Source organism: Heteronotia binoei, chromosome 1 (assembly GCF_032191835.1).
Source record: "Heteronotia binoei isolate CCM8104 ecotype False Entrance Well chromosome 1, APGP_CSIRO_Hbin_v1, whole genome shotgun sequence".
In the NCBI taxonomy this organism is placed as follows: domain Eukaryota; kingdom Metazoa; phylum Chordata; class Lepidosauria; order Squamata; family Gekkonidae; genus Heteronotia; species Heteronotia binoei.
This window is the reverse complement of record NC_083223.1, coordinates 281666617-281692677: the sequence shown is the minus strand read 5'-3', so window position 1 is coordinate 281692677 and position 26061 is coordinate 281666617. Positions and strand designations below refer to the sequence as shown.

At 51.8% G+C, this 26061-nt stretch overlaps 1 protein-coding gene across 1 annotated transcript in view; it reads right to left on the bottom strand.

Annotated features, from left to right (window-relative positions):
• Positions 1-718: 718 nt before the first annotated feature.
• The window catches only part of SEMA6C (semaphorin 6C), a 292500-nt gene continuing 267157 nt past the window's right edge, over positions 719-26061 (bottom strand). Inside the window, exon 18 of the mRNA XM_060256363.1 lies at positions 719-2003. Coding sequence (XP_060112346.1) covers positions 763-2003 — 1241 coding nt within the window. The 3' untranslated portion in view covers positions 719-762. The remainder of the gene's footprint in view (positions 2004-26061) is intronic.

The following is a 26061-nucleotide window of genomic DNA, read 5'->3' as shown; positions in this document are numbered from 1 at the left end:
CTAGAAGCAACAGCCACGTTCAGGAAAGGAAGAACTCTCAGCCAAAGCTACCAAGGTCTGGAAGCCCAACCTTTCCAAGAAGAGGTGCCCCCACCCTCGAAATTGTGAAGCCAATTCAAGATGTAAACCAACGTGGGACAGGGGTCTATCGCTACATCCACATTTCTCCCCCCCTCCCCCATTGAGTGTGGAATTCACACACAGTCTTTGTGGTTTTCCTTCTCTAAGCCAAGATTCTAGTCCTGACGTTGGCAGAGAATAAGTGTAGACACTTGAAGTGCCTGAAACTTCGCATTCCCAAATTTGGAGGTGGCGCACCTCGGTAGCCCCCTCCTGTGATTCCCGCATCCTACAACCTCTTGGTCTGAGGGGCCCCATCCGTTCCCCCTTTGCTCTTTTAGCTAGCCTCTCTGCCCTATGCTCCTTCCATTTTCGCTTGCAGAATTAAAAAGGGTGGGCGTGACCACTGAACTTCAGCCAAACAACTTTAGCAAGGTTCTCCTCGGCCATCGGGGGCAGCCGCCTATCCTAGGAGGCGGCCAATGGGGAAAGCGTAAATCCAGGACTTCCCGCCTGCTGTTTGCAAAGCGTGTCCCTCCCCTACCGCAAGGCACGCTGGGATTTGCGGTCCTGTTTCTCCAGCTGCCTCGGGTTTTGAAACGGCAAGAAGGGAGGCCCCAAAGAGTAGGTGGGGAAGAGACACCCCCCTCCCCCACCCAGCTCCGCGGCTCCAGGTTTGAACGAGTCCCTTGTCCGAAAGGCTCAGTAATTGAACTGCCCTGAGGACTGGGCTGGCGGAGAAGAAGGCATGAACAAGGGTGTCGGGCTCACTCCTGGCTTCAGCATGGAGACCGACCGCTTGATGCCACCGTGGCTGGGCATCGAGACATGTTCGCCGTAACTGTGCTGCCTGGACAGGAAGATGGCGTGGCCTTCCTGAGGCATCGACGTTGGCGTGGAGTGCATGCGCGCGAGGAGCGCGGGGGGATGCCGCCCCGTTTGACTGAGGCTGTGATGCCGCGAGAGCATACCCCCGCTGCCAACGTTCACCAGCTTGGGGACCATGCAGAGCGAGTGTCTGTGGGAGGGGGGCCTGCCCGATTTCTCCAAGCATGACGGAGGAGGAGGGTCCGGGGGGACGTCGAGCCGCCGAGGCAGGCTGTCCCTGGGCAGAGTGGACGAACTGTAGTAGGGGGCGGTCTCGACGTCGGGGATCTTGGGCTGCACCCGGTTGGCAAAGGACAGGGCAGAGTGAGAGCCCACGGAGGGAAGGTGCCCGGAGACCTTCGGAGGAGAGCCGCTGCTTTCATGGAGATGTTTCAGGAGCTCTTCCAAAGTGGTCACCTCCATCCCTTTCGGCAGGTAGCACTGAGAGTGGCGCACCAGGACGCGCTCGGAGTTGGGGATCTTCTTCTCGTCCAGGTAGCCTGTTGGTGGCGCGTCGTAGCTGTGGAGGTTGCTGGGGAGGACCATGGTGCTGGGGAAGGGGAGGGCGTGGCTGTTGGAGAGGGCGGGGTGGAACAGGTGGGCCTTCCCTTGAGACTCCTTGGCGTTGTTGAAATTCTGGTTCTTTTCCCACTGGTTGCGGATCGCCTTCATGTTCTTCATGGGCAACTCGGGGGTGGATTCGGGAGTAGGCAGGCCGGAGAGCTCTGGGTGTTCCTTGACCCCTCCTTTGGCCGTCAGGCTGGGCGTCTCCTTCTCGTTCGGCAGCAGGGTGGTGTAGAGTTTGGGGGCGTTGGCTTCCATTAAGCCCTCTTTGGCCTGGCTCTCCAGGAGGCCGTTCATCTTGGCCAGGCTGTGGAGCGAGAGAGGACGCTGGATGCTGCTCTCGGGGTCTTTGCTCGTGTGCTTGGCCTTCTGGAAAGAGTGGCTGCAGTAACAGGAGACGAAGAGGCCCGACAGGAAGGCTCCCAGGAGGAAGGCCACGAAGATGCAGCCGATCAGGAAGGTGAAATGGACCGTCTTGGAGCCGTCTTTCCCCTCCGGTTCCTGCCGCACTCCTAAAGCAATCGGGACACACAAAATCAGAATGAGGAACTCGAGGAAACCGTACGACTACCCCCGTTCGTGGTGCTCTTAGATTGACCCAAGGAATGCAGCAACTAGGGGGAAAGGCGGGGTAGGGGGGAATTGGAGGTAGGACAGGATTTTAAGTCATTATGTCTCCATTACTCTCTCCCAGAAATCCCTAGGCTAGATCCTGTGGATCCATGGTGGCACCAACACCCTTCCCCCTGAGGTAGCCATGTTGTTTTGTGGTGGAACAGCTAGATTTGAGTCCAATAGCAGCCTAGAGCAGGGAGGTCAAACGGCCCAGGGGCCAAATCAAGCCCCCGGAGGGCTCCTATCAGGCCCCCAAGCAAACTGGCTACCATCTGCTTCCTTCCCTCTCTCTCTTGCTTCCTTCTGCGTCACAGATTGCATTGCAAGGCTTACTACAGGAACTACAGAGCAAAACCTCTGTTCTCTCCATTGGCTGAGGCTCCTCCCTTGGGGAAGAAGGGGGGGGAGGCAGAGCTTGTTTTTCCAGGCTCTCTCAATCGCACAGCAGAGCTGAGCCGAGCCTCTTTTCCTTCTATTGGCTGAGGCTCCTCCCCCATCAGTCCCCTGGGGAAGGAAAGAAAGAGCCAGAGTTTCCTTTGCCCAGTTCCCTGAATCCCATGGGAGAAATACAAAGAAAGCACCTTTAAGACCAACGAGTGCTAACGTTTTAAGCATGTTTTAAGTGTATATGTGTGTGTGTGTGTGTGTGTATATATATCGGCTTGGCTTCGCGAACGAAGATTTAAGAAGGGTGCAATAGTCCACGTCTGCTGCAGGCTCGCTGGTGGCTGACAAGACCAATGCGGGACAGGCAGGTCCAGCCACAGTGGCTGTAGGGAAAAGTTGTGGGTTGTGTATGTGGATATGCCCTTCAGGCCTGCGCAGAGGAATTTTTTAGGTGAAGCGCAGTGTGCGCGGTACTGGCTCCACCCTTTCACCTGGGGGTCATCTGCCATGGCCCAGTAAGCCGGGACGCCGGCAGCGAGTCCTCCAGGTGGTAGGTGTTACATTAACGAGCTCTATCTGCCTGGGTTTGATGTTAGAGTTTTCCTTCTCGTAGGGTGGCGAGGTTGGTGGGCCCAGCCTGCCCATCCGGTTATACCGCCGGACAATTCGGTCGCACCATGACGTAGCAAACTCTGTGAAAAACGGGGGGGACCAGCGAGAAGGTGTTGCTACGGATGCAGTAATGCAGGAGAGGCCATTGCAGTCACCATCTGCCAGGCATAGCCAGACAGTGACCACGCGGCGTTCACTACACCGGGAGAGGAGAGGCTATGTATTGCGCATGCACTTTCCCTGGGGGGGGGGTAGGATACCCAGAGGGAGCCCCCCCTGCCCCCCCGCCGCATATATATATATATATATATATATATATATATATATATATATATATATATATAGTGTTTGTCTGTGTCCTTTATAAAGTTTGTATCTCTGCTACTTAATCTTAACTAAATACACATGGCCCGGCCCGACAAGGTCTCATTTATGTCAGATCCGGCCCTCATAACAAACGAGTTTGACACCCCTGCCTTAGACCAACAAGATTTCCAGGGTAAGAGTCTCAAGAGTCCAAGCTAATCTTTAGAGCAGGGGTGTCAAACCCATTTGTTATGAGGGCCAGATCTGACATAATTGAGACTTCGACAGGCCGGGCTACGTGCGTCACAAAATGTAATGCCAGGTAGCGGAGATGTAAACTTTATAAAGGACACAGACAAATGCAAAGATTTGCGTTTGTGTTGACTGGGCAGAAGCAACAGAATCTGCTATTCTGACGTGTATTGCCTTTGCTGTTGTTTTTGCCCAGACAACACAAACTAGCAATCGCCAGACCCCAACTTGTGAGTCTTTTAATCTGCTAAAAAACATTTCCACGACTCTGTTGGAAATGTGGCAAAGTGAAAGGTTCTTTATTTCATATGTGGTGGAAATGCGACCTTGCCAAAAAATACTGGGTATAAGTATCGCTTTGGTGCAAAAAGATATTAAAAATAAGCATTCCCCATGTACCAGAATTATATTTATTAAATATATGTAAAGTTCCACTACCTGAAACAACGAAAAAGTTACTACTCCATATTATTACAGTAGCGAGGATCTTATTTGCCAAATATTGGAAAACGTCTCAGATACCGACTAAAAGGGAGTTTATGTTTAACCTTCTTGATGCTGCAGAAATGGATACGCTAACTTATAGGTTAAAAGATGGTAATCTGGAAGAGTATAAGAAAACTTGGTATCCAATGTATGAATGGGCCAAACAATTGGGATTTGAATGGATAGAATAACATTATTTGTATTAGTCTTAGTAATTTCGCTCCATTAGACAAATGTATATAGGTTTACCAATAATGCTTTTTCTTTTTGTTGTTGTTGTTGTTGATTTGTTGTTTAATTGTTTATTTTTTTTTTGTCTTTTGATGTTGTAAATAAAATCCTTTTTGTGGGCGGGGGAAAAAAAAAAGACTCTGCATACTAACTCACTGCCCACTCTAATCTGTACGTAGGACTGCTTGCCGTTCCATCGTATTGTCTGATGAAGTGTGCTTCTAGCACACTGAAGCTTCCATTCTGAATAATAATAATAAGAATTGCAGATTTATACCCCGCCCTTCTCTCTGAATCAGAGACTCAGAGGGACTCACAATCTCCTTTATCTCCTTTATCTCCAGTTTGGAGTAGTGGTTAAGTGTGCGGACTCTTATCTGGGAGAACCGGGTTTGATTCCCCACTCCTCCACTTGCAGCTGCTGGAATGCCCTTGGGTCAGCCATAGCTCTCTTATCTGGGAGAACCGGGTTTGATTCCCCACTCCTCCACTTGCAGCTGCTGGAATGGCCTTGGGTCAGCCAGAGCTCCCTTATCTGAGAGAACCGGGTTTGATTCCCCACTCCTCCACTTGCACCTGCTGGAATGGCCTTGAGTCAGCCAGAGCTCTCTTATCTGGGAGAACCGGGTTTGATTCCCCACTCCTCCACTTGCAGCTGCTGGAATGCCCTTGGGTCAGCCATAGCTCTCTTATCTGGGAGAACCGGGTTTGATTCCCCACTCCTCCACTTGCAGCTGCTGGAATGGCCTTGGGTCAGCCAGAGCTCCCTTATCTGAGAGAACCGGGTTTGATTCCCCACTCCTCCACTTGCACCTGCTGGAATGGCCTTGGGTCAGCCAGAGCTCTCTTATCTGGGAGAACCGGGTTTGATTCCCCACTCCTCCACTTGCACCTGCTGGAATGCCCTTGGGTCAGCCATAGCTCTCTTATCTGGGAGAACCAGGTTTGATTCCCCACTCCTCCACTTGCAGCTGCTGGAATGGCCTTGGGTCAGCCATAGCTCTCTTATCTGGGAGAACCGGGTTTGATTCCCCACTCCTCCACTTGCAGCTGCTGGAATGCCCTTGGGTCAGCCATAGCTCTCTTATCTGGGAGAACCAGGTTTGATTCCCCACTCCTCCACTTGCAGCTGCTGGAATGGCCTTGGGTCAGCCATAGCTCTCTTATCTGGGAGAACCGGGTTTGATTCCCCACTCCTCCACTTGCAGCTGCTGGAATGGCCTTGGGTCAGCCATAGCTCTCTTATCTGGGAGAACCGGGTTTGATTCCCCACTCCTCCACTTGCAGCTGCTGGAATGGCCTTGGGTCAGCCAGAGCTCCCTTATCTGAGAGAACCGGGTTTGATTCCCCACTCCTCCACTTGCACCTGCTGGAATGGCCTTGAGTCAGCCAGAGCTCTCTTATCTGGGAGAACCGGGTTTGATTCCCCACTCCTCCACTTGCAGCTGCTGGAATGCCCTTGGGTCAGCCATAGCTCTCTTATCTGGGAGAACCGGGTTTGATTCCCCACTCCTCCACTTGCAGCTGCTGGAATGGCCTTGGGTCAGCCAGAGCTCCCTTATCTGAGAGAACCGGGTTTGATTCCCCACTCCTCCACTTGCACCTGCTGGAATGGCCTTGGGTCAGCCAGAGCTCTCTTATCTGGGAGAACCGGGTTTGATTCCCCACTCCTCCACTTGCACCTGCTGGAATGCCCTTGGGTCAGCCATAGCTCTCTTATCTGGGAGAACCAGGTTTGATTCCCCACTCCTCCACTTGCAGCTGCTGGAATGGCCTTGGGTCAGCCATAGCTCTCTTATCTGGGAGAACCGGGTTTGATTCCCCACTCCTCCACTTGCAGCTGCTGGAATGCCCTTGGGTCAGCCATAGCTCTCTTATCTGGGAGAACCAGGTTTGATTCCCCACTCCTCCACTTGCAGCTGCTGGAATGGCCTTGGGTCAGCCATAGCTCTCTTATCTGGGAGAACCGGGTTTGATTCCCCACTCCTCCACTTGCAGCTGCTGGAATGGCCTTGGGTCAGCCATAGCTCTCTTATCTGGGAGAACCGGGTTTGATTCCCCACTCCTCCACTTGCAGCTGCTGGAATGGCCTTGGGTCAGCCACAGCTCTCTTATCTGGGAGAACCGGGTTTGATTCCCCACTCCTCCACTTGCACCTGCTGGAATGCCCTTGGGTCAGCCATAGCTCTCTTATCTGGGAGAACCAGGTTTGATTCCCCACTCCTCCACTTGCAGCTGCTGGAATGGCCTTGGGTCAGCCATAGCTCTCTTATCTGGGAGAACCGGGTTTGATTCCCCACTCCTCCACTTGCAGCTGCTGGAATGGCCTTGGGTCAGCCATAGCTCTCTTATCTGGGAGAACCGGGTTTGATTCCCCACTCCTCCACTTGCAGCTGCTGGAATGCCCTTGGGTCAGCCATAGCTCTCTTATCTGGGAGAACCAGGTTTGATTCCCCACTCCTCCACTTGCAGCTGCTGGAATGGCCTTGGGTCAGCCATAGCTCTCTTATCTGGGAGAACCGGGTTTGATTCCCCACTCCTCCACTTGCAGCTGCTGGAATGGCCTTGGGTCAGCCATAGCTCTCTTATCTGGGAGAACCGGGTTTGATTCCCCACTCCTCCACTTGCAGCTGCTGGAATGGCCTTGGGTCAGCCACAGCTCTCTTATCTGGGAGAACCGGGTTTGATTCCCCTCTCCTCCACTTGCAGCTGCTGGAATGGCCTTGGGTCAGCCATAGCTCTGGCAGAGGTTGTCCTTGAAAGGGCAGCTGCTGTGAGAGCCCTCTCAGCCCCACCCACCTCACAGGGTGTCTGTTGTGGGGGAGGGAGATAAAGGAGATTGTGAGCCGCTCTGAGACTCTTCGGAGTGGAGGGCGGGATATAAATCCAATATCTTCTTCTTCTTCCTTCCCCCACAACAGACACCCTGTGAGGTGGGTGAGGCTGAGAGGGATCTCACAGCAGCTGCCCTTTCAAGGACAGAGTCTCAGAGCTGCCTACAATCTCCTTTCCCTTCCTCCCCCACAACAGACACCCTGTGAGGTGGGTGGGGCTGAGAGGGCTCTCACAGTAGCTGCCCTTTCAAGGACAGAGTCTCAGAGCGGCCTACAATCTCCTTTCCCTTCCTCCCCCACAACAGACACCCTGTGAGGTGGGTGGGGCTGGAGAGGGCTCTCACAGCAGCTGCCCTTTCAAGGACAGAGTCTCAGAGCGGCCTACAATCTCCTTTCCCTTCCTCCCCCACAACAGACACCCTGTGAGGTGGGTGGGGCTGAGAAAGCTCTCACAGCAGCTGCCCTTTCAAAGACAACCTCTGCAAGAGCTGTGGCTAACCCAAGACCATGCTAGCAGGTGCAACTGGAGAAGTGGGGAATCAAACCCGGTTCTCCCAGATAAGAGAGCTCTGGCTGACCCAAGGCCATGCTAGCAGGGGCAAGTGGAGGAGTGGGGAATCAAACCCGGTTCTCCCAGATAAGAATCTGCACACTTCAGCACTACACCAAACTGGCTCTCTAAAACTTTGTTGGTCTTAAAGGTGCTAACGGAGTCCGACTTTGTTCTTCTGCTTCAGACCAGCAAGGCTGCCCACCTGGGTCTATCTGTTGGTTTCTAAGCTCTTTATTAGGATGCTGCTTAAGTGTAGCAGTTCGTTAGACCTTTATTGGCATTAAGTGTTGTTTAAGTGTTGTAACTTGCCGTGAGACACTTTGAGCCCGACAGAGGGCCTTTTGAGACTAGAAAGCTCCAATCCAAAAACCACGTTGACCTCTTAATCTGCTACTGGACTGAAAGCTAGCTGATTCCCTGATGTCGAAGAGTTTCTTGGGTCGGGAGAAGGCAGTCTGGCTCCGAAAGGATTGCTTCAGCGGGAACCTTCCTTTCAAAGGAAACTGGGAAGTCAGAGAACCCGAAGAAAACACACTGTCTCGGTGCAGCTGATATACCCAGTGGGAAAGAACAGGTGGCAATGTGGACTTATGAAACTGCCTTCTACTGAATCAGACCCTTGGTCCATCAAAGTCAGTACTGTCTGCTCAGACTGGCAGCGGCTCTCCAGGTTCTCAAGCTGAGGTTTTTCACGCCTACTTGTCCCATGGTAGATGACGGGGTGGTGGAAATGAGATGGAAATGGATGAAAGGAGAGAAGAAGATATTGGATTTATATCCTGCCCTCCACTCCGAATTCCAGAGTATCGGAGCAACTCACCATCGCCTTTATCTCCCTCGCCCACGACAGATGCCTTGTGAGGTGGGTGGGGCTGAGAGAGCGCTGGCAAAAACTGTCCTTTCAAGGACAACCCCTGCGAGAGCTATGGCTGACCCAAGGCCATTCCGGCAGCTGCAAGCGGAGGAGTGGGGAATCAAACCCGGTTCTGCCAGATAAGAGTCCGCGCACTTCACCACGACGCCAAACTGGCTCTCGAAGACACCGGACCCCAGCTGCAGCTGGGTGGGGCGGCGTTTGCTCCCGAGGAATCCCACCTGGAGTGGCCAAAGCTGGGATTGAATCGGCCCCTGCAAAACTTCAAGGTTTCTTCTCCTCCCCGTGCGCCCGGGCGTGCACGGAATAGATACCGCGGCTGCTTTTATCTTTTGAAGGACAAACGGCGGGAGATCCGGATTTCAGATCTCTCAGGGCCGGGGGAGAAGATCTGGCATTTCCATCCCTCTCTAAAATGCAAAGCAACGACCTGGATGATGTCATCTTGGCCTGCAGGCCGTCGCGCAGGGAACAAAGAGGGGGGGCTGGAGCCTGCAACCTTCACTCCCGCTTGCTAATCAAAATTGCCCTCGCTGTTGGACGCCTAATGTTTTAAAGGGGGAAAGATGTACCTTGCAGAGGATTCTGCTGGAGTTTTGGGGGTTTTTTCCGCTTTCCCGCCCTTTGCATTTTACCAATGAAGACGCCAATGCGCCCTCTTCTCCAGTCCGGCCTTCTGTCTCAGACAAGGGGTCCCCCAATGGTAGGGTTGCCAGCTCCAGGGTGGGCAATGCCTGGAGGTTCTGGGGGAGAGACCTCAGCTGGCGACGATGCCAGAGAGTCCACCTCTCTCAGGCAGCCATTTTCTCCAGGGGGATTGGTCTCTGTCGTCTGGAGAGATGGGTTGTGATTTGGGGTGATCTCTGGGCCCCATCTGGAGGTTGGCAGCTGAGGTTTATTGTGTCTGAATGCAGGACTCTGAACCCAGGAAGTTACAAGAACTTACTTGGTAAGAACATCAGAAGAGCCCTGCTGGATCAGACCAATAATCCATCTAGTCTAGTGTCCTGCCTCGTAAACACTGGCCAGCCAGTTCCGCTGGAGATCCAGCAACAGGGCAGAGAGAAGAATTCTTCCCCTGAGAAGAACCTCAGAGAGCCCTGTTGGATCAGACCGGTGAGGGTCCATCTAGTCCAGCCTCCTGCCTCACCCAGCGACCAACTGGTTCCTCTGGAGGGCCAAACAAACAGGGCAGAGAGGCCGAGGCCTTCCCCTGAGAAGAACCTCAAAAGAGCCCTGCTGGGTCAGACCAGTGAGGGTTCATCTAGTCCAGCCTTCTGTCTCACACAGAGGCCAACCAGTTCCTTTGGAAGGCGAGCAACAGGGCAGAGAGGCTGAGGCCTTCCCCTGAGAAGAGCATCAGAAGAGCCCTGCTGGGTCAGACCAGGGAGGGTCCATCTAGTCCAGCCTCCTGTCTCACACAGCGGCCAACCAGTTCCTCTGGAGGGCCAACAACAGGGCAGAGAGGCCGAGGCCTTCCCCTGAGAAGAGCATCAGAAGAGCCCTGCTGGGTCAGACCAGGGAGGGTCCATCTAGTCCAGCCTCCTGTCTTACACAGTAGCCACCCAGTTCCTCTGGAGGGCCAACAACAGGGCAGAGAGAAGAACATCAGAATTCTTCCCCTGAGAAGAACATCAGAAGAGCCCTGCTGGGTCAGACCAGGGAGGGTCCATCTAGTCCAGCCTCCTGTCTCACACAGAGGCCAACCAGTTCCTCTTCAGGGCCAACAACAGGGCAGAGAGAAGAACATCAGAATTCTTCCCCTGAGAAGAACATCAGAAGAGCCCTGCTGGGTCAGACCAGGGAGGGTCCATCTAGTCCAGCTTCCTGTCTCACTCAGTGGCCAGCCAGTTCCTCTTGAGGGCCAACAACAGGGCAGAGAGGCCGAGGCCTTCCATGGTACAAACAACCTTGGGGCTATGTTGTCATCCGTCTCTGCATTACGAAGGCTTGTATAACCAATAGCCCAGTGCCACCGGCACAAGACTTTTTGAACATTATTGTGAACTGAGAAGCACTGTCCGATTTTGAAATTAAAGACTAAAATAAGTGTATAGTATTGCTATAAAATTGCGGTTAAATTAATAATAGCAATTATTATATATTTAGATGGCTGTGTTGTTAGTCTCCAGGCGGGGCCTGGAGATCTCCTGGAATCACAAGTGATCTCCGGATGGCAGAGATCAATTTCCTCTGGAGGGTGGGGTCTCTCGTATTATACTCTGCGGAGGTCTCTCCTCAAGCGCTGACCCCTGGAATTTCCAGGAATTTCTCCAGCCGCAGTTGGTAACCCTACCTACCATGCCCGGCCGCTCTGCCCTTTGCATATATATTATTTAAAACCTTCCGCGCATTTCAGAAAGCTGTTTCCAACACCTATTTTATTGCAAACCGCCCCCCCCCCCGAACCCTTGAGCAATTACATAATAAAACACTAATTTAAGAAAAGTGTTAATTTCAATGCTTTAAAAGGCGCTGTATAAAATTTTTCTTTGACGCTTCCCTTGTAATGGGCAAGGGGGGGGGGAATTACCATTTAATAAGGCCTTCCTTTCATTGTTTGCTATATAAAACGACTCGGGTGCTTTTAAGGGACGGGATCTGGAGCCTCATAATGCATTAATACCAATCATTGCTATTAATTTCAGTCGTGATTTTCTTCCAGAAACCAGCTCTGGGGTTGGGTTATGGTGCACGTTCCGTGGGCCAGAGGTATAATTATTTCGTTAATCAAGCGATTCTTCTTCATACGTTTCCTGATGCGTTTTGTTAATTATCTTCTTGACTAGCTAAGTGCTTTCGAGGCACGAACCTGACAACTCCAGAGCGTTTTTAAAAAACTTACATCTGCCCCGGCTGTGCCAATAACTCCCACTTCCGTAAAGGCAAAAGGTAGTCCCCTGTGCAAGCACCAGTCGTTTCCGACTCTGGGGTGACGCTGCTTTCACAACGTTTTCACGGCAGACTTTTTACGAGTGGTTTGCCATTGCCTTCCTCAGTCATCCACTACGCTTCCCCCCCAGCAAGCTGGGGACTCACTTGACCGACCTCGGAAGGATGGAAGGCTGAGTCAACCTTGAGCCGGCTACCTGAAAACCCAGCTTCCGCCGGGGATCGAACTCAGGTCATGAGCAGAGCTTAGGACAGCAGTACTGCAGCTTTACCACTCTGCGCCATGGGGCTCTTTTGTTGGTCTTAGGAAAGGGAAGGGAAGGGAAGGGAAGGGAAGGGAAGGGAAGGGAAGGGAAGGGAAGGGAAGGGAAGGGAAGGGAAGGGAAGGGAAGGGAAGGGAAGGGAAGGTCCCCTGTGCAAGCGCCAGTCGTTTCCGACTCTGGGGTGATGTCGCTTTCACGACGTTTTCACGGCAGACTTTTTGCCTTTGCCTCCCCCAGTCATCTACACTTCTCCACCCCTCAGCAAGCTGGTTACTCATTTGACCGACCTCGGAAGGATGGAAGGCTGGATCAACCTGGAGCCGGCTACCTGAAAACCCAGCTTCCGCCGGGATCAAACTCAGGTCGCGATTAGAGAGTGTGAACTGCAGGACTGCAGCTTTACCACTCTGCGTCACGGGGTTTCTGCATCGTGTCTCTTTGGATGCCGGGTCCTTGAAGAAGAAGTCAGGATGGGGACGGGGGGGGGGGGCTGACTTCCCTTTTACAACCCATACTCTGCGCCTGCAGTCTGGAGAGGGAGAAAAGGGTTAAGCTAGAGCTGTTTAAATATTCACGGGCTTTAAATGAATACAGGATCAGAGACAGAGGCGGCCAAGACGGTGCCAGCAGCATCTCTCTGACTTTAGGCTTTCCAGACCTGTTCTATCAGGTAAAGCAATCAACACTCTGAATGCTTTCGTATTAAGAATGCAGGAAAAAAAGAGAATAAAACAGATTCCCACCCACCCACCCCCAAGAGGCCAGGCCTGGGGAGAGAGGTGGTAAGGTGGAATAAAAGAAAACCAGTGGAAGAAAGAAATAAGGGGCAGAGAAGCTGAGCAAAAAGCCTTAGGAGAAAGATATTAGGGATCTATTCTGACGGATCAGGAGTCATAGCTGTGTACATCTGGTTGGTCTGAGAGGTTACCGTTTCTGGGCAGGGGGAAAGGAAAAGAGGTGCTTCTATTGGATGGCCCAGAGTAGTGTGATCTCATTAGACCAAGCCCTAGGAAGAAAGGTTGAAGGAGCTGGGGATGTTTAGCCTGGAGAGGAGGTGGCTGAGAGGTGACAGGATCACCATCTTCAAGTCCTTGAAGGGCTGTCCTATAGAGGACAGTGTGGAATTGTTTTCTGTGGCCCCAAAAGGTAGGACTAGAACCAACGGGTTGAAATTAAATCAGAAGAGTTTCCGGCTCAACATTAGGAAGAACTTCCTGACGGTTAGAGCGGTTCCTCAGTGGAACAGGCTTTCTACTAGGGAGATGGTGGGCTCTCCTTCCATGGAGGTTTTTAAACAGCAAAGAAAATCCTGTGAATTTAGGGGGCGGTGTTTGTGAGTTTCCTGCATTGTGCAGGGGGTTGGACTAGATGACCCTGGAGGTCCCTTCCAACTCTAGGATTCTATGAAGGGTTGAAGGAGCTGGGCATGTTTAGTTTTTGAGATTTGACCAGATTGACCTATCCAGGACCACTCATGTCCTTATTCATCCATATTTGGGAGGGGTGGTATTTTTATACTGCTATTTATATCGAAAAAGAACCGCGTGGCACAGAGTGGTAAAGCTACAGTACTGCAGTCGGAGCCCTCTGCTCACGACATGACTGGGGAAGGCAATGGCGAGGGAGGGACGGTGGCTCAGTGGCAGAGCATCTGCTTGGTAAGCAGAAGGTCCCAGGTTCAATCCCCGGCATCTCCAACTAAAAAGGGTCCAGGCAAATAGGCGTGAAAAACCTCAGCTTGAGACCCTGGAGAGCCGCTGCCAGTTAGGGGAGGGACGGTGGCTCAGTGGCAGAGCATCTGCTTGGTAAGCAGAAGGTCCCAGGTTCAATCCCCGGCATCTCCAACTCAAAAAGGTCCAGGCAAATAGGCATGAAAAACCTCAGCTTGAGACCTTGGAGAGCCGCTGCCATTCTGAGTAGACAAGACTGACTTTGATGGACAGAGGGGCGTCTGATTCAGTAGAAGGCAGCTTCAGATGGTCAAGGGAAACCACCTCATAAAAAAGTCTTGCCGTGAAAACGTCACGATGCGACGTCATCCCAGAGTCGGAAATGACTGGTGCTTGCGCAGGGGACTACCTTTAAATATATATATATATATATTGAACCATCATGGAATACACCGACATTGTCCATTTTAAGGAATACACCGACATTGTCATAGCGGGAAGATATCTGGGACTGAGAGGCAGAGAGAAGAAGCCTTCAAGTCTGCAAACGGGGGCACCGATAATCCGGAGGGGTCTTTTCCAGGGCGAGGGGGTCCCATAGCCAGGGGCTGTTTGGGGGACAGGGCCGTGGGGTCAACAGCAGGAAGCTGGAGAGGCTGGGAGGGCACTCTTCCTCCTTCCCACTCCATCATGATTTGGAGCCAGCTGATAATCGGATTGGCTTGCCCTTGAAATGGCGTGGGGCGGGCTGCTTTTGCTCCTGGGTGCCCCTCCTGCACCATTCAAATCACACAGAAGGGGGGGGGCAGAGAGGCCCCCCCAAAAAAACCACTGTCAGGGGACCAGGCCCCATGGGCCCCTGGGTTAGCTATGGGCACGGGTGGAATTCTCGCAGGAGCTCTTTTGCATATTAGGCCACACCCCTCTGATGTAGCCAATCCTAGAGCTTACAGGAGCTCCTTTGCATATTAGGCCACACCTCTCTGATGTAGCCAATCCTCCAAGAGCTTACAGGAGCTCCTTTGCATATTAGGCCACACCCTTCTGATGTAGCCAATCCTCCAAGAGCTTACAGGAGCTCCTTTGCATATTAGGCCACACCCCTCTGATGTAGCCAATCCTCCTAGAGCTTACAGGAGCTCCTTTGCATATTAGGCCACACCCCTCTGATGTAGCCAATCCTCCTAGAGCTTACAGGAGCTCCTTTGCATATTAGGCCACACACCCCTGATGTAGCCAATCCTCCAAGAGCTTATAGGAGCTCCTTTGCATATTAGGCCACACCGCTCCGATGTAGCCAGTCCTCCTAGAGCTTACAGGAGCTCCTTTGCATATTAGGCCACACCCCTCTGATGTAGCCAATCCTCCAAGAGCTTACGTGAGCTCCTTTGCATATTAGGCCACACCCCTCTGATGTAGCCAATTCTCTTAGAGTTTACAGGGCTCTTTTTTTGTAAGCTCTTGGAGGATTGGTTCCATTGGGGGGGGTGGCCTAATATGCGAAGGAGCTCCTGCTAGAATTCCACCCCTGATGACCCTCCCCCTCCCCCAGCTCCAGACTCAGAAGAACCAGGACCAGACAGCCCTATGGCTAGCGGATCTGTCAGAACCAAAGTTGGGATTGGCCGTGGACGAGGTAGGTGGCTTCAGGTCCCTCCTATTTGTGGCATCTGACCCACCTCTCAATTCCATCAGGGTGGCCCCCTCCCAGCACCGGAGGGACAGCGAGAACAAAAGCGAAGGAGCCTTTGTGTCGCCTTCTCTCCCCCCCGCCCCCCGCAACGAAGACGTCTCTGCGGGAGTCCTCAAAGATTTCAGCGGAGTAAAATGAAAACCCCGAGAAGGTTTGCGGACCCGGCGGCCTTTCCGCCCGGCTGGAAGAAACTCATGCGGTTAGTAACCAGCAAAGACAGATAACGTAGGTGCAGACACATCCAGTCCCCGGTCGCTTGGAGCACTCGTGCTGTCAGGAGAGCAGCCGGCTGAGAGCGTGACGGAGAGACACCGCGGGCATGCTGCAGATGGGGGATCTGCTAGAGACGCCAGGCGGGGTGGGGGGAGACGCAAGATGGAGAAGGGAACAACCAGTAACACCGCGGAGGCGCTGACCAGGCGACGCACCTGCGGCGAGCGTTCGCATCTATCAGCGGTGTGGGGAGGCTGGAGCCCCAAACAGAAGACATCTCCTGCCCTCCGCTCCAAATTTTAGTCTCAGAGCGGCTCACAATCTCTTTTACCTTCCTCCCCCACGACAGACAACCTGCGAGGTGGGTGGGGCTGAGAGGGCTCTCACAGCAGCTGCCCTTTCAAGGACAACCTCTGCCAGAGCTCTGGCTGACCCAAGGCCATTCCAGCAGGTGCAAGTGGGGGAGTGGGGAATCCAACCCGGTTCTCCCGGATAAGAGTCCGCACACTTAACCACTACACCAAACTGGCTCTCAAATATCACCCTGCGAGGTGGGTGGGGCTGAGAGGGCTCTCACAGCAGCTGCCCTTTCAAGGACAACCTCTGCCATGGCTGACTCAAGGCCATTCCAGCTGCTGCAAGTGGAGGAGTGGGGAATCCAACCCGGTTCTCCCAGATAAGAGTCTGCACACTTAACCACTACACCAAACTGGCTCTCAAATATCACCCTGTGAGGTGGGTGGGGCTGAAAGAGCTCAGATGCTGCCGTTTCAAGGACAACCTCTGCCAGAGCTATGGCTGACCCAAGGCCATTCCAGCAGCTGGAAGCGGAGGAGTGGGGAATCAAACCCGGTTCTCCCAGATAAGAGTCCGTGCACTTAACCACTACACCAAACTGGCTCTCAAATCTCACCCTGTGGGTGGGGCTGGGAGAGCTCTGACAGAAGCTGCCCTTTCAAGGACAACCTCTGCCAGAGCTATGGCTGACCCAAGGCCATTCCAGCAGCTGGAAGCGGAGGAGTGGGGAATCCAACCTGGTTCTCCCAGATAAGAGTCCGTGCACTTAACCACAACACCAAACTGGCTCTCAAATATTACCCTGTGGGTGGGGCTGAGAGAGCTCTGACAGAAGCTGCCCTTTCAAGGACAACCTCTGCCAGAGCTATGGCTGACCTAAGGCCATTCCAGCAGCTGGAAGTGGAGGAGTGGGGAATCAAACCCAGTTCTTCCAGATCAGAGTCTGTGCACTTCACCACGACACCAAACTGGCTCTCCAGGATGCGAGCACCGATTAATTTGCTCTTTGACAGTCGTCTTCGGGAACGGCGTGTCAGCGTGGCTGGCCTCCAGGTGGGGCCTGGAGATCTCCCACCGTTGCAACTGATCTCCGGTCAACAGAGATCCATTCCCCTGGCGGAGGTGCCTACTTTGGAAGAGTGCGTTCTAGGGCGTTGAGCCCCACCAGAGTCCCCTCCCCACCCCAAACCTTGCCCTTCCCAGATTCCACCCCCAAATTCTCCAGGAATTTACGCACCTGGAGCTGCCAACCCTGCGCGATAGGCCACTAGTTTTGCTAGAGACACGCTTATTTTGGGGGAGCCGTCAAAGGTCAGCTGCCTTCTCCCATTCGCTGACTCGTGGTTAGAAACTTGAACTTGGTACCACGAAGGAGCAGAGGCGGCCAGAACAATCTGTACCCCTGAAACCCTCTGTCCCCCAAAAGCTCTCTTTCCCAGTTGCTGATCACAGAGAGAAAAGGTTGCCAGGTCTGAGTTGGGAAAAACGTAGAGATTTGGGGGCGGGGTTTGGAGAGGGGAGGGAATTCAGGGGAGTATAAAGCCCTCAAGTTCACCTTTACACAATTACGAATGTTTAGGAGATTATGCCTGGGATAGAGAAGGTAGAGAAAGAAGTCCTTTTCTCCCTTTCTCACAATTCAAGAACTTGTGGGCATTCAATGAAACTGCTGAGCAGTGGGGTTAGAACGGATAAAAGGAAGTCCTTCTTCACCCAAAGGGGGATTAACATGTGGAATTCACTGCCACAGGAGGTGGGGGCAGCTGCAAGCACAGCCAGCTTCAAGAGGGGATGGGATAAAAATATGGAGCAGAAGTTCATCAGTGGCTATTAGCCACAGCTTAATGTTGGAACTCTGTCTGCGGCAGTGATGCTCTGTATTCTTGGTGCTGGGGCAGGGGGCACAGTGGGAGGGCTTCTAGTGTCTTGGCTCCACTGATGGACCTCTTGATGGCAGCTGGGGTTTTTTGGCCACTGTGTGACACAGAGTGATGGACTGGAGGGGCCACTGGCCTGATCCAACAGGGCTTCTCTTTTGTTCTTATGTGACACAGAGTGTTGGACTGGAGGGGCCACTGGCCTGATCCAACATGGCTTCTCTTATGTTCTTATGTGACACAGAGTGATGGACTGGAGGGGCCACTGGCCTGATCCAACATGGCTTCTCTTATGTTCTTATGTGACACAGAGTGTTGGACTGGAGGGGCCACTGGCCTGATCTAACATGGCTTCTCTTATGTTCTTATGAGACACAGAGTGTTGGACTGGAGGGGCCACTGGCCTGATCCAACATGGCTTCTCTTATGTGACACAGAGTGATGGACTGGAGGGGCCATTGGCCTGATCCAACATGGCTTCTCTTATGTTCTTATGAGACACAGAGTGTTGGACTGGAGGGGCCACTGGCCTGATCCAACATGGCTTCTCTTATGTTCTTATGTGACACAGAGTGTTGGACTGGAGGGGCCATTGGCCTGATCCAACATGGCTTCTCTTATGTTCTTATGAGACACCGAGTGATGGACTGGAGGGGCCACTGGCCTGATCCAACATGGCTTCTCTTATGTTCTTATGAGACACAGAGTGTTGGACTGGAGGGGCCACTGGCCTGATCCAACAGGGCTTCTCTTATGTTCTTATGAGACACAGAGTGTTGGACTGGATGGGCCATTGGCCTGATCCAACAGGGCTTCTCTTATGTTCTTATGTGACACAGAGTGCTGGACTGGAGGGGCCACTGGCCTGATCCAACATGGCTTCTCTTATGTTCTTCTGTGACACAGAGTGTTGGACTGGAGGGGCCATTGGCCTGATCCAACATGGCTTCTCTTATGTTCTTCTGTGACACAGAGTGTTGGACTGGAGGGGCCATTGACCTGATCCAACAGGGCTTCTCTTATGTTCTTATGTGACACAGAGTGTTGGACTGGAGGGGCCATTGGCCTGATCCAACATGGCTTCTCTTATGTTCTTATGAGACACAGAGTGTTGGACTGGAGGGGCCACTGGCCTGATCCAACAGGGCTTCTCTTATGTTCTTATGAGACACAGAGTGTTGGACTGGATGGGCCATTGGCCTGATCCAACAGGGCTTCTCTTATGTTCTTATGTGACACAGAGTGCTGGACTGGAGGGGCCACTGGTCTGATCCAACATGGCTTCTCTTATGTTCTTCTGTGACACAGAGTGTTGGACTGGAGGGGCCATTGGCCTGATCCAACATGGCTTCGCTTATGTTCTTCTGTGACACAGAGTGTTGGACTGGAGGGGCCACTGGCCTCATCCAACACGGCTTCTCTTATGTTCTTCCAAAGTGGCCATTTTATACGGCAGGACTGATCTCTGTTGCCTGGAGATCAGTTGTAATACGGGGAGATCTCCAGTCCTTAACTGGGGGTTGACAACCTGAGCAGAGAGCATTTAAGAGAAAGGCTCTCCCATTGCTAACTTTGGCACGCCCTGACCAAATGTCCCCCTGCATTAGAGCTAACCCGGCTTTTGAACTGTGGCTAATCTCGAATCTGTCTCTGTTTAAATTGTGTAGAGGCTTAAAAAGACAAGCATGCATTGGTCGTGTGCGTGCGTTTATGCGCTGACCCGGCTGATCCAGAAAGCCCCACTGCTCAGGGGAGCTATTTGTACACACCGGGTTCTTTAGAGGGGGTCACAGGGCACATGGACAAAGAAGTTTCCACTGAGACCTCCAATTTTTCACACAAAAGAAAAGGGAGCTGTTGGGGGAATGAAATTCTATAAGTAACTGCCAATCGCAATTAAAAAAAAAAAAACACCAATTGTTTTGTCACAAAACGAGAAAAAAGAAAGAGCGTTTCCCGTGGAGAAAACTCAGGAGGGACAGACTCCAAAGAACTCAGCGATTTCTTCCAGAAATCTGGCCTGGAGAGCAGCAGGAAGATGTTTGGCCTCAGTGACCGAATGCAAAAAAACTGGAACGGGAGACCAGCAAACAAATAAGCAGAGTCGTGAGTTTTCCAATGGACTGATTTGACTGTGAGGGTCAATTGGAAGTCATGGGGCTGGCCATTAAGGGCAAAATCGCATACTTTTGAGGTCCCTACAGGCTTGGCTTCGTTCTCATGAGAGTTGAGCGGCTTTGCTGGGATGGATTTGGGGGGAGGGTTGGGGGGGGAGAGGAGGAGGATTAGGTTTCCGAACTCCCAAGTGTGTGGGGGGAAATACCATATAAATACTATAACTCCCAAGTAGAGTTGCTAAGTACAATTCAAGAAATATCTGGGGACTTTGGGGGTGGAGCCAGGAGACTTTGGGGATGGAGTCAGGAGACAGTGGGGGTGGAGCCAGGGGAAAGGGTGTGACAAGCATAATTGAACTCCAAAGGGAGTTCTGACCATCACATTTAAAGGGATGGCACCTTCCCTCCATTATAAATAATGAAGAAGAAGAAGAAGAAGAAGACATTGGGTTTATATTCTGCCCTCCACTCAGAGCGGCTCACAATCTCCTTTAGCTTCCTCCCCCACAACGGACACCCTGTGAGGTGGGTGGGGCTGAAAGAGCTCTCACAGAAGCTGCCCTTCCAAGGATAACTCCACAATAGCTATGGCTGACCCAAGGCAGCTGCAAGTGGAGGAGTGGGGAATCAAACCCGGTTTTCCCAGATAAGAGTCTGCGCACTTAACCACTACATCAAACTGGCTCTGAAGGACAAGGGCACCTTCTTCTGGGGCTCATAGGACTGGACCCCCTGATTCAATCCTTTTGAAACTTGGAGGGTATTTTGGGGAGAGACACTGGATGCTATGCTGCAAATCTGGCGTCTCTACTTCAAAAAACAGCCCCTCCAGAGCCCCAGATACCCACAGATCAATTATCCATTATACCCTATGGGGAATTGGTCTCCATAGGGAATAATGGAGTGTCCAGCAGACATTTCCTTCCCCATCCCCCCCTCCCGCTTTCTGATGACCCTGAAGCGGGAAGGAGGGGCTCCTCCCCTGCCCCCACCTGGGGATTGGCAACCCAACTCCCAAGTGGGGGCTGGAAATCACCCAGAATTAACACTGATCTCCAGGCTGGAGAAAATGACTGTTTCAGAAGGAGGGCGTTACGGCATTACATCCTTGCTTAGCTGCCTTTCTTCCCCAAATCCCGTCCTTCTCAGGCTCCTCCCCCTCCCAATCTCCAGGAATTTCCAAGCCTGGAGATGGGAACCCAAAATCGAGTCCAGAATCTGGTTTCAAACAGTAGCCAACTACTGTTTTTCGAGCTAAAGTTGCCAAGTCTGACTCTCAAGAAATGTTTTACAGGGACTTTGGGGGTGGAGCTAGGAGACTTTGGGGGTGGAGCCAGGAGCAAGGGTGTGACAGCTCAACCCCAAAGGGAGTTCTGGCCATTGCATTTAAAGGGACCGCAGACCTTTAAATGCCCATTTGAAAATAACGAAGGAGAGGGGAATCTTCTTTTGAGACTGGATCCCCCGGTCCGACATTTTTGAAACTTGGGGTATGTCTTGGGGGAGAGACACTGGATGCTATGGTGAAAATTTGGTGCCTCCACCTCAAAAAACAATTTAACCATACTAAATGGAAATGATGGTAAGCGTCAGCGCTTGAAAGACGTCGAACGGTTTCGGAAGCTCGTCGAAGCAATCGCGAAACGTGGAATAAGCACAGCCGCGTCGCGTTCCGGTTTTTTTATGCCTTGCTGTACAGAAGAGAGCATCAGGGGCGTGGGTCTCCGTGGGAAACTTTACCTGTGGAATTACTGCCTGCACCCACTTTCTAAAATTTGGACATTGATTCCCTTTGAAGTGACTCTGGGCGAGAGGCTGACGCTCCTCATGCACCTTTTCTTTGAAATGACACAGTGCAACAGGGAATATTCATGTTATATCATGCTTAGCGAATTCATAAGAACATAAGAGAAGCCATGTTGGATCAGGTCAATGGCCCATCCAGTCCAACACTCTGTGTCACACAGTGGCAAAAATTTTTATATATACACACACACTGTGGCTAATAGCCACTGATGGACCTGTGCTCCATATTTTTATCTAAACCCCTCTTGAAGGTGGCTATACTTGTGGCCGCCACCACCTCCTGTGGCAGTGAATTCCACATGTTAATCACCCTTTGGGTGAAGAAGTACTTCCTTTTATCCGTTTTAACCTGTCTGCTCAGCAATTTCATCGAATGCCCACGAGTTCTTGTATTGTGAGAAAGGGAGAAAAGTACTTCTTTCTCTACTTTCTCCATCCCATGCATTATCTTGTAAACCTCTCTCATGTCACCCCGCAGTCGACGTTTCTCCAAGCTAAAGAGCCCCAAGCGTTTCAACCTTTCTTCATAGGGAAAGTGCTCCAGCCCTTTAATCATTCTAGTTGCCCTTCTCTGGACTTTCTCCAATGCTATAATATCCTTTTTGAGGTGCGGCGACCAGAATTGCACACAGTACTCCAAATGAGACCGCACCATCGATTTATACAGGGGCATGATGATACTGGCTGATTTGTTTTCAATTCCCTTCCTAATTCAAGTTGGTATAATCTCTGAGGCTGGTTTACATGGAGGTTTGTTAACCGGCTTGTCTTGCCCCACCTGGGGATTGGCAAACCCACTTCTAGCATCTCTTACTCAGAGCACAGAGAGCTTTCATTGCGCTACCGAAGGGACGGAACTCTATGAGTTTGTCTAACGCTCAAGACAAGAAATGACCGTGGAGCCAAGGTACATGTTATAAATATAAAAACAGTTAATACTGGATTGTGCCAAGCAGGGCTGCTTCTTCTTTTTTAGCAGGAACGCAGTTCTGGCTGGCTTGGTGTCAGGGCGTGTGGCCTAAGATGCAAATGCTGGGGTTTCCCCCCCACAAAAAAAGCCCTGCGCAAAACAAGGGTGATGTTGGGGGTGTGGCCTAAGATGCAAAGGAGTTCCTGCTGGGGGTTTTCCCACAAAAAAGCCCTGTGCAAAACAAGGGTGATGTTGGGGGTGTGGCCTAAGATGCAAATGAGTTCCTGCTGGGGTTTTCCCCACAAAAAGCCCAGTGCAAAACAAGAGTGATGTTGGGGGTGTGGCCTAAGATGCAAATGAGTTCCTGCTGGGGTTTTTCCCACAAAAAAGCCCTGTGCAAAACAAGAGCGATATTGGGGTGTGTGGCCTAAGATGCAAATGAGTTCCTGCTGGGTTTTTTTCCACAAAAAAGCCCTGTGCAAAACAAGGGTGATGTTGGGGGTGTGGCCTAAGATGCAAAGGAGTTTTTGCTGGGGGTTTTCCCACAATGACAAAAGCCGACAAAAAGGAAGCGGATTCGTTGGATACGAGGCATTGGAGAAGAGTTTTATGGGGTTTGTGGGCTGTCAAAAAGACAAATTAGTGACAAAAAAGTGAATTCCTTTGAAATGTGGCATTGAATGAAAGCTTTATGGATGCCTTATGCGGACTCAGACTCTCGGTTCATCTAGGTCAGTATTGTCTGCTCAGAATGGCAGCTGCTTTCCAGGGTCTTAGGCTGAGGTCTTTCCCATCACCTCCTGCTTGGTCCTTTTAACTGGAGATGCTGCGGATTGAACCTGGGACCTTCTGCATGCCAACCAGATGCTCTGCCACTGAGCTATGCCCCCTCTCCATGGCTCTCCAGGGTCTCAGGCTGAGGTCTTTCCCATCACCTCCTGCCTGGTCCTTTTAACTGGAGATGCCAGGGATTGAACCTGGGACCTTCTGCATGCCAAGCAGATGCTCTGCCACTGAGCTATGGCCCCTCTCCCTGGCTCTCCAGGGTCTCAGGCTGACCCATCAGCTCCTGCCTGGTCTCTTTAACCGGAGATGCTGGGGATTGAACCTGGGACCTTCTGCATGCCAAGCAGAAGCTCTGCCACTAAGCTATGGCCCCTCTCCATGGCTCCCCAGGGTCTCAAGCTGAGGTCTTTCCTTTCACCTCCTGCCTGGACCTTTTAACTGGAGATGCTGGGGATTGAACTTGGGACCTTCTGCATGCCAAGCAGATGCTCTAACACTAAGCTATGGCCCCTCTCCATGGCTCCCCAGGGTCTCAAGCTGAGGTCTTTCCTATCACCTCCTGCCTGGACCTTTTAACTGGAGATGCTGGGGATTGAACCTGGGACCTTCTGCATGCCAACCAGATGCTCTGCCACTGAGCTATGCCCCCTCTCCATGGCTCTCCAGGGTCTCAGGCTGAGGTCTTTCCCATCACCTCCTGCCTGGTCCTTTTAACTGGAGATGCCAGGGATTGAACCTGGGACCTTCTGCATGCCAAGCAGATGCTCTAACACTAAGCTATGGCCCCTCTCCATGGCTCCCCAGGGTCTCAAGCTGAGGTCTTTCCTATCACCTCCTGCCTGGACCTTTTAACTGGAGATGCTGGGGATTGAACTTGGGACCTTCTGCATGCCAAGCAGAGCCTCTGCCACTGAGCTATGGCCCCTCTCCATGGCTCTCCAGGGTCTCAGGCTGAGGTCTTTCCCATCACCTCCTGCCTGCTCCTTTCGACTGGAGATGCCGGGGATTGAACCTGGGACCTTCTGCATGTTCTAGCACTGTATAGCTCCTTCAGCTTCAATTAATTCATTAATCCACAGGGTCACCATAAAGTTGGAAGTGACTTCACAACACTACATTACACACACCTCAGCTTGAGACCCTGGAGAGCTGCTGCCAGTCTGAGAAGACAATACTGACTTTGATGGACCAAGGGTCTGATTCAGTATAAGGCAGCTTCATATGTTCCTATGTTCACACAAACACACAAGGCTAAATAGTCTTTGCTCTGTCCGCCATCCCGGAATTTGTGTTGCCCTCTCTCATCCTTCCTCCAGAGACGGCATTGCACAGCATCGCATAGGTGAAAATGCATTTCCAGGATGTAAATCAATCGAAGGTGAGAACTGCCCTGAAACCAACTCAAAAGTATTTCATTAAGAGGAATTTACCTTCTGATCATTTTTTTTTTTTGGCGGGAGGGGTGGGATTGTTGAGCATTTCTTTCGCTGGCAATAATTAATTAAGCGGCGTGAGGCAATTTCAGAACATTGTTTCTTAATGCTATTTATAACTTCATCTCATGGGAATTCAGGTTTGGGGCAGGCAGAGTGGGGTTTTTTTCTTTAACCATCTCTGTTCTGGACAAATGTGATTTCTCTCCTCTCGCCCTCCCCACGACTTCCTCTATAAAATGAGAATTTATTCCTTGACTCTGATGGGAAAGGGGGAGGGGCAGTGACTTGGGTTGCCCCCCCCTCCTCGCCCCAAAGAAAGCTTGGAACAGATGGGAAGAGTTTACACGACTGCTAATTCAAAAGCCATGTCGCTCTGTATGTGTGCGTTTTTAAAGAAAGAGAAATGAATTCCCTCCCCCCCTCTGCTCAGTATGCAGGGTGTGTGTGTGTGTGAGTCTGTACCTCCGGATACGACAACCATTTTTTTCCAGTTTGCATCTCATAAAAATTGGGGTGATGAGGGGGGAGGGATTGCCTGGAGGGCTGGATTCTCGGTTTCCTCTTTGTTTTTCTCCCCTCCCCCAACAGGGGGAGGTGGTGGGCTCTCCTTCCTTGGAGGTTTTTCAACAGAGGCTAGATGGCCATCTGATAGCAATGAAGATCCTGTGAATTTAGGGGGAGGTGTTTGTGGGTTTCCTGCCTTGTGCAGGGGGTTGGACTAGATGACCCTGGAGGTCTCTTCCAGTTCTATGATTCTATGACTGTTAAGAGCGGTTCCTCAGTGGACCAGGCTTCCTCCTCAGGAGGTGGTGGGCTCTTCTTCCTTGGAGGTTTTTCAACAGAGGCTAGATGGCCACCATCTGACAGCAATGAGGATCCTGTGCATTTAGGGGGAAGTGTTTGTGAGTTTCCTGCCTTGTGCAGGGGGTTGGACTAGATGACCCTAGAGGTCCCTTCCAACTCTATGATTCTATGACCAGTTGCTTGAACAGGGGACAGACCCTCTGGGCCATTCATGCAAAAATGATAAGGCCTTCTTGCTAACCCAGGCCTTAGATTCAGCGGGAGCTCACAGGAGCACAGCTCCTGAAGCTTTCTGAGAGTTCTGCCTCAGAAATTCTGAGAGTTCCACCTCCTTGTCCATTGAATAGTAGGTGCAGCTGCATAACAATCCCTGGGTGAGCTCTACCACCACCCAGGTGAGAGTACATACAGCCGGGGCTGCGGGAAACGCACTGGTTGCCAATAGTATACTGGATTCATTACAAGGTGCTGGTTATTACCTTTAAAGCCCTCTGTGGCCTAGGACCTGCCTATCTTAGGGACCATCTCTCCCCACACGTTTCCCAGAGTGATCTAGATTTCAAAATCTATTAGGAATCCCTGGGCCGAAGGAGGCCAAACTAAAGACCACTAGAGAGAGAGCCTTCTCGATAGCAGCTCTCTATTGGTAGAACCAA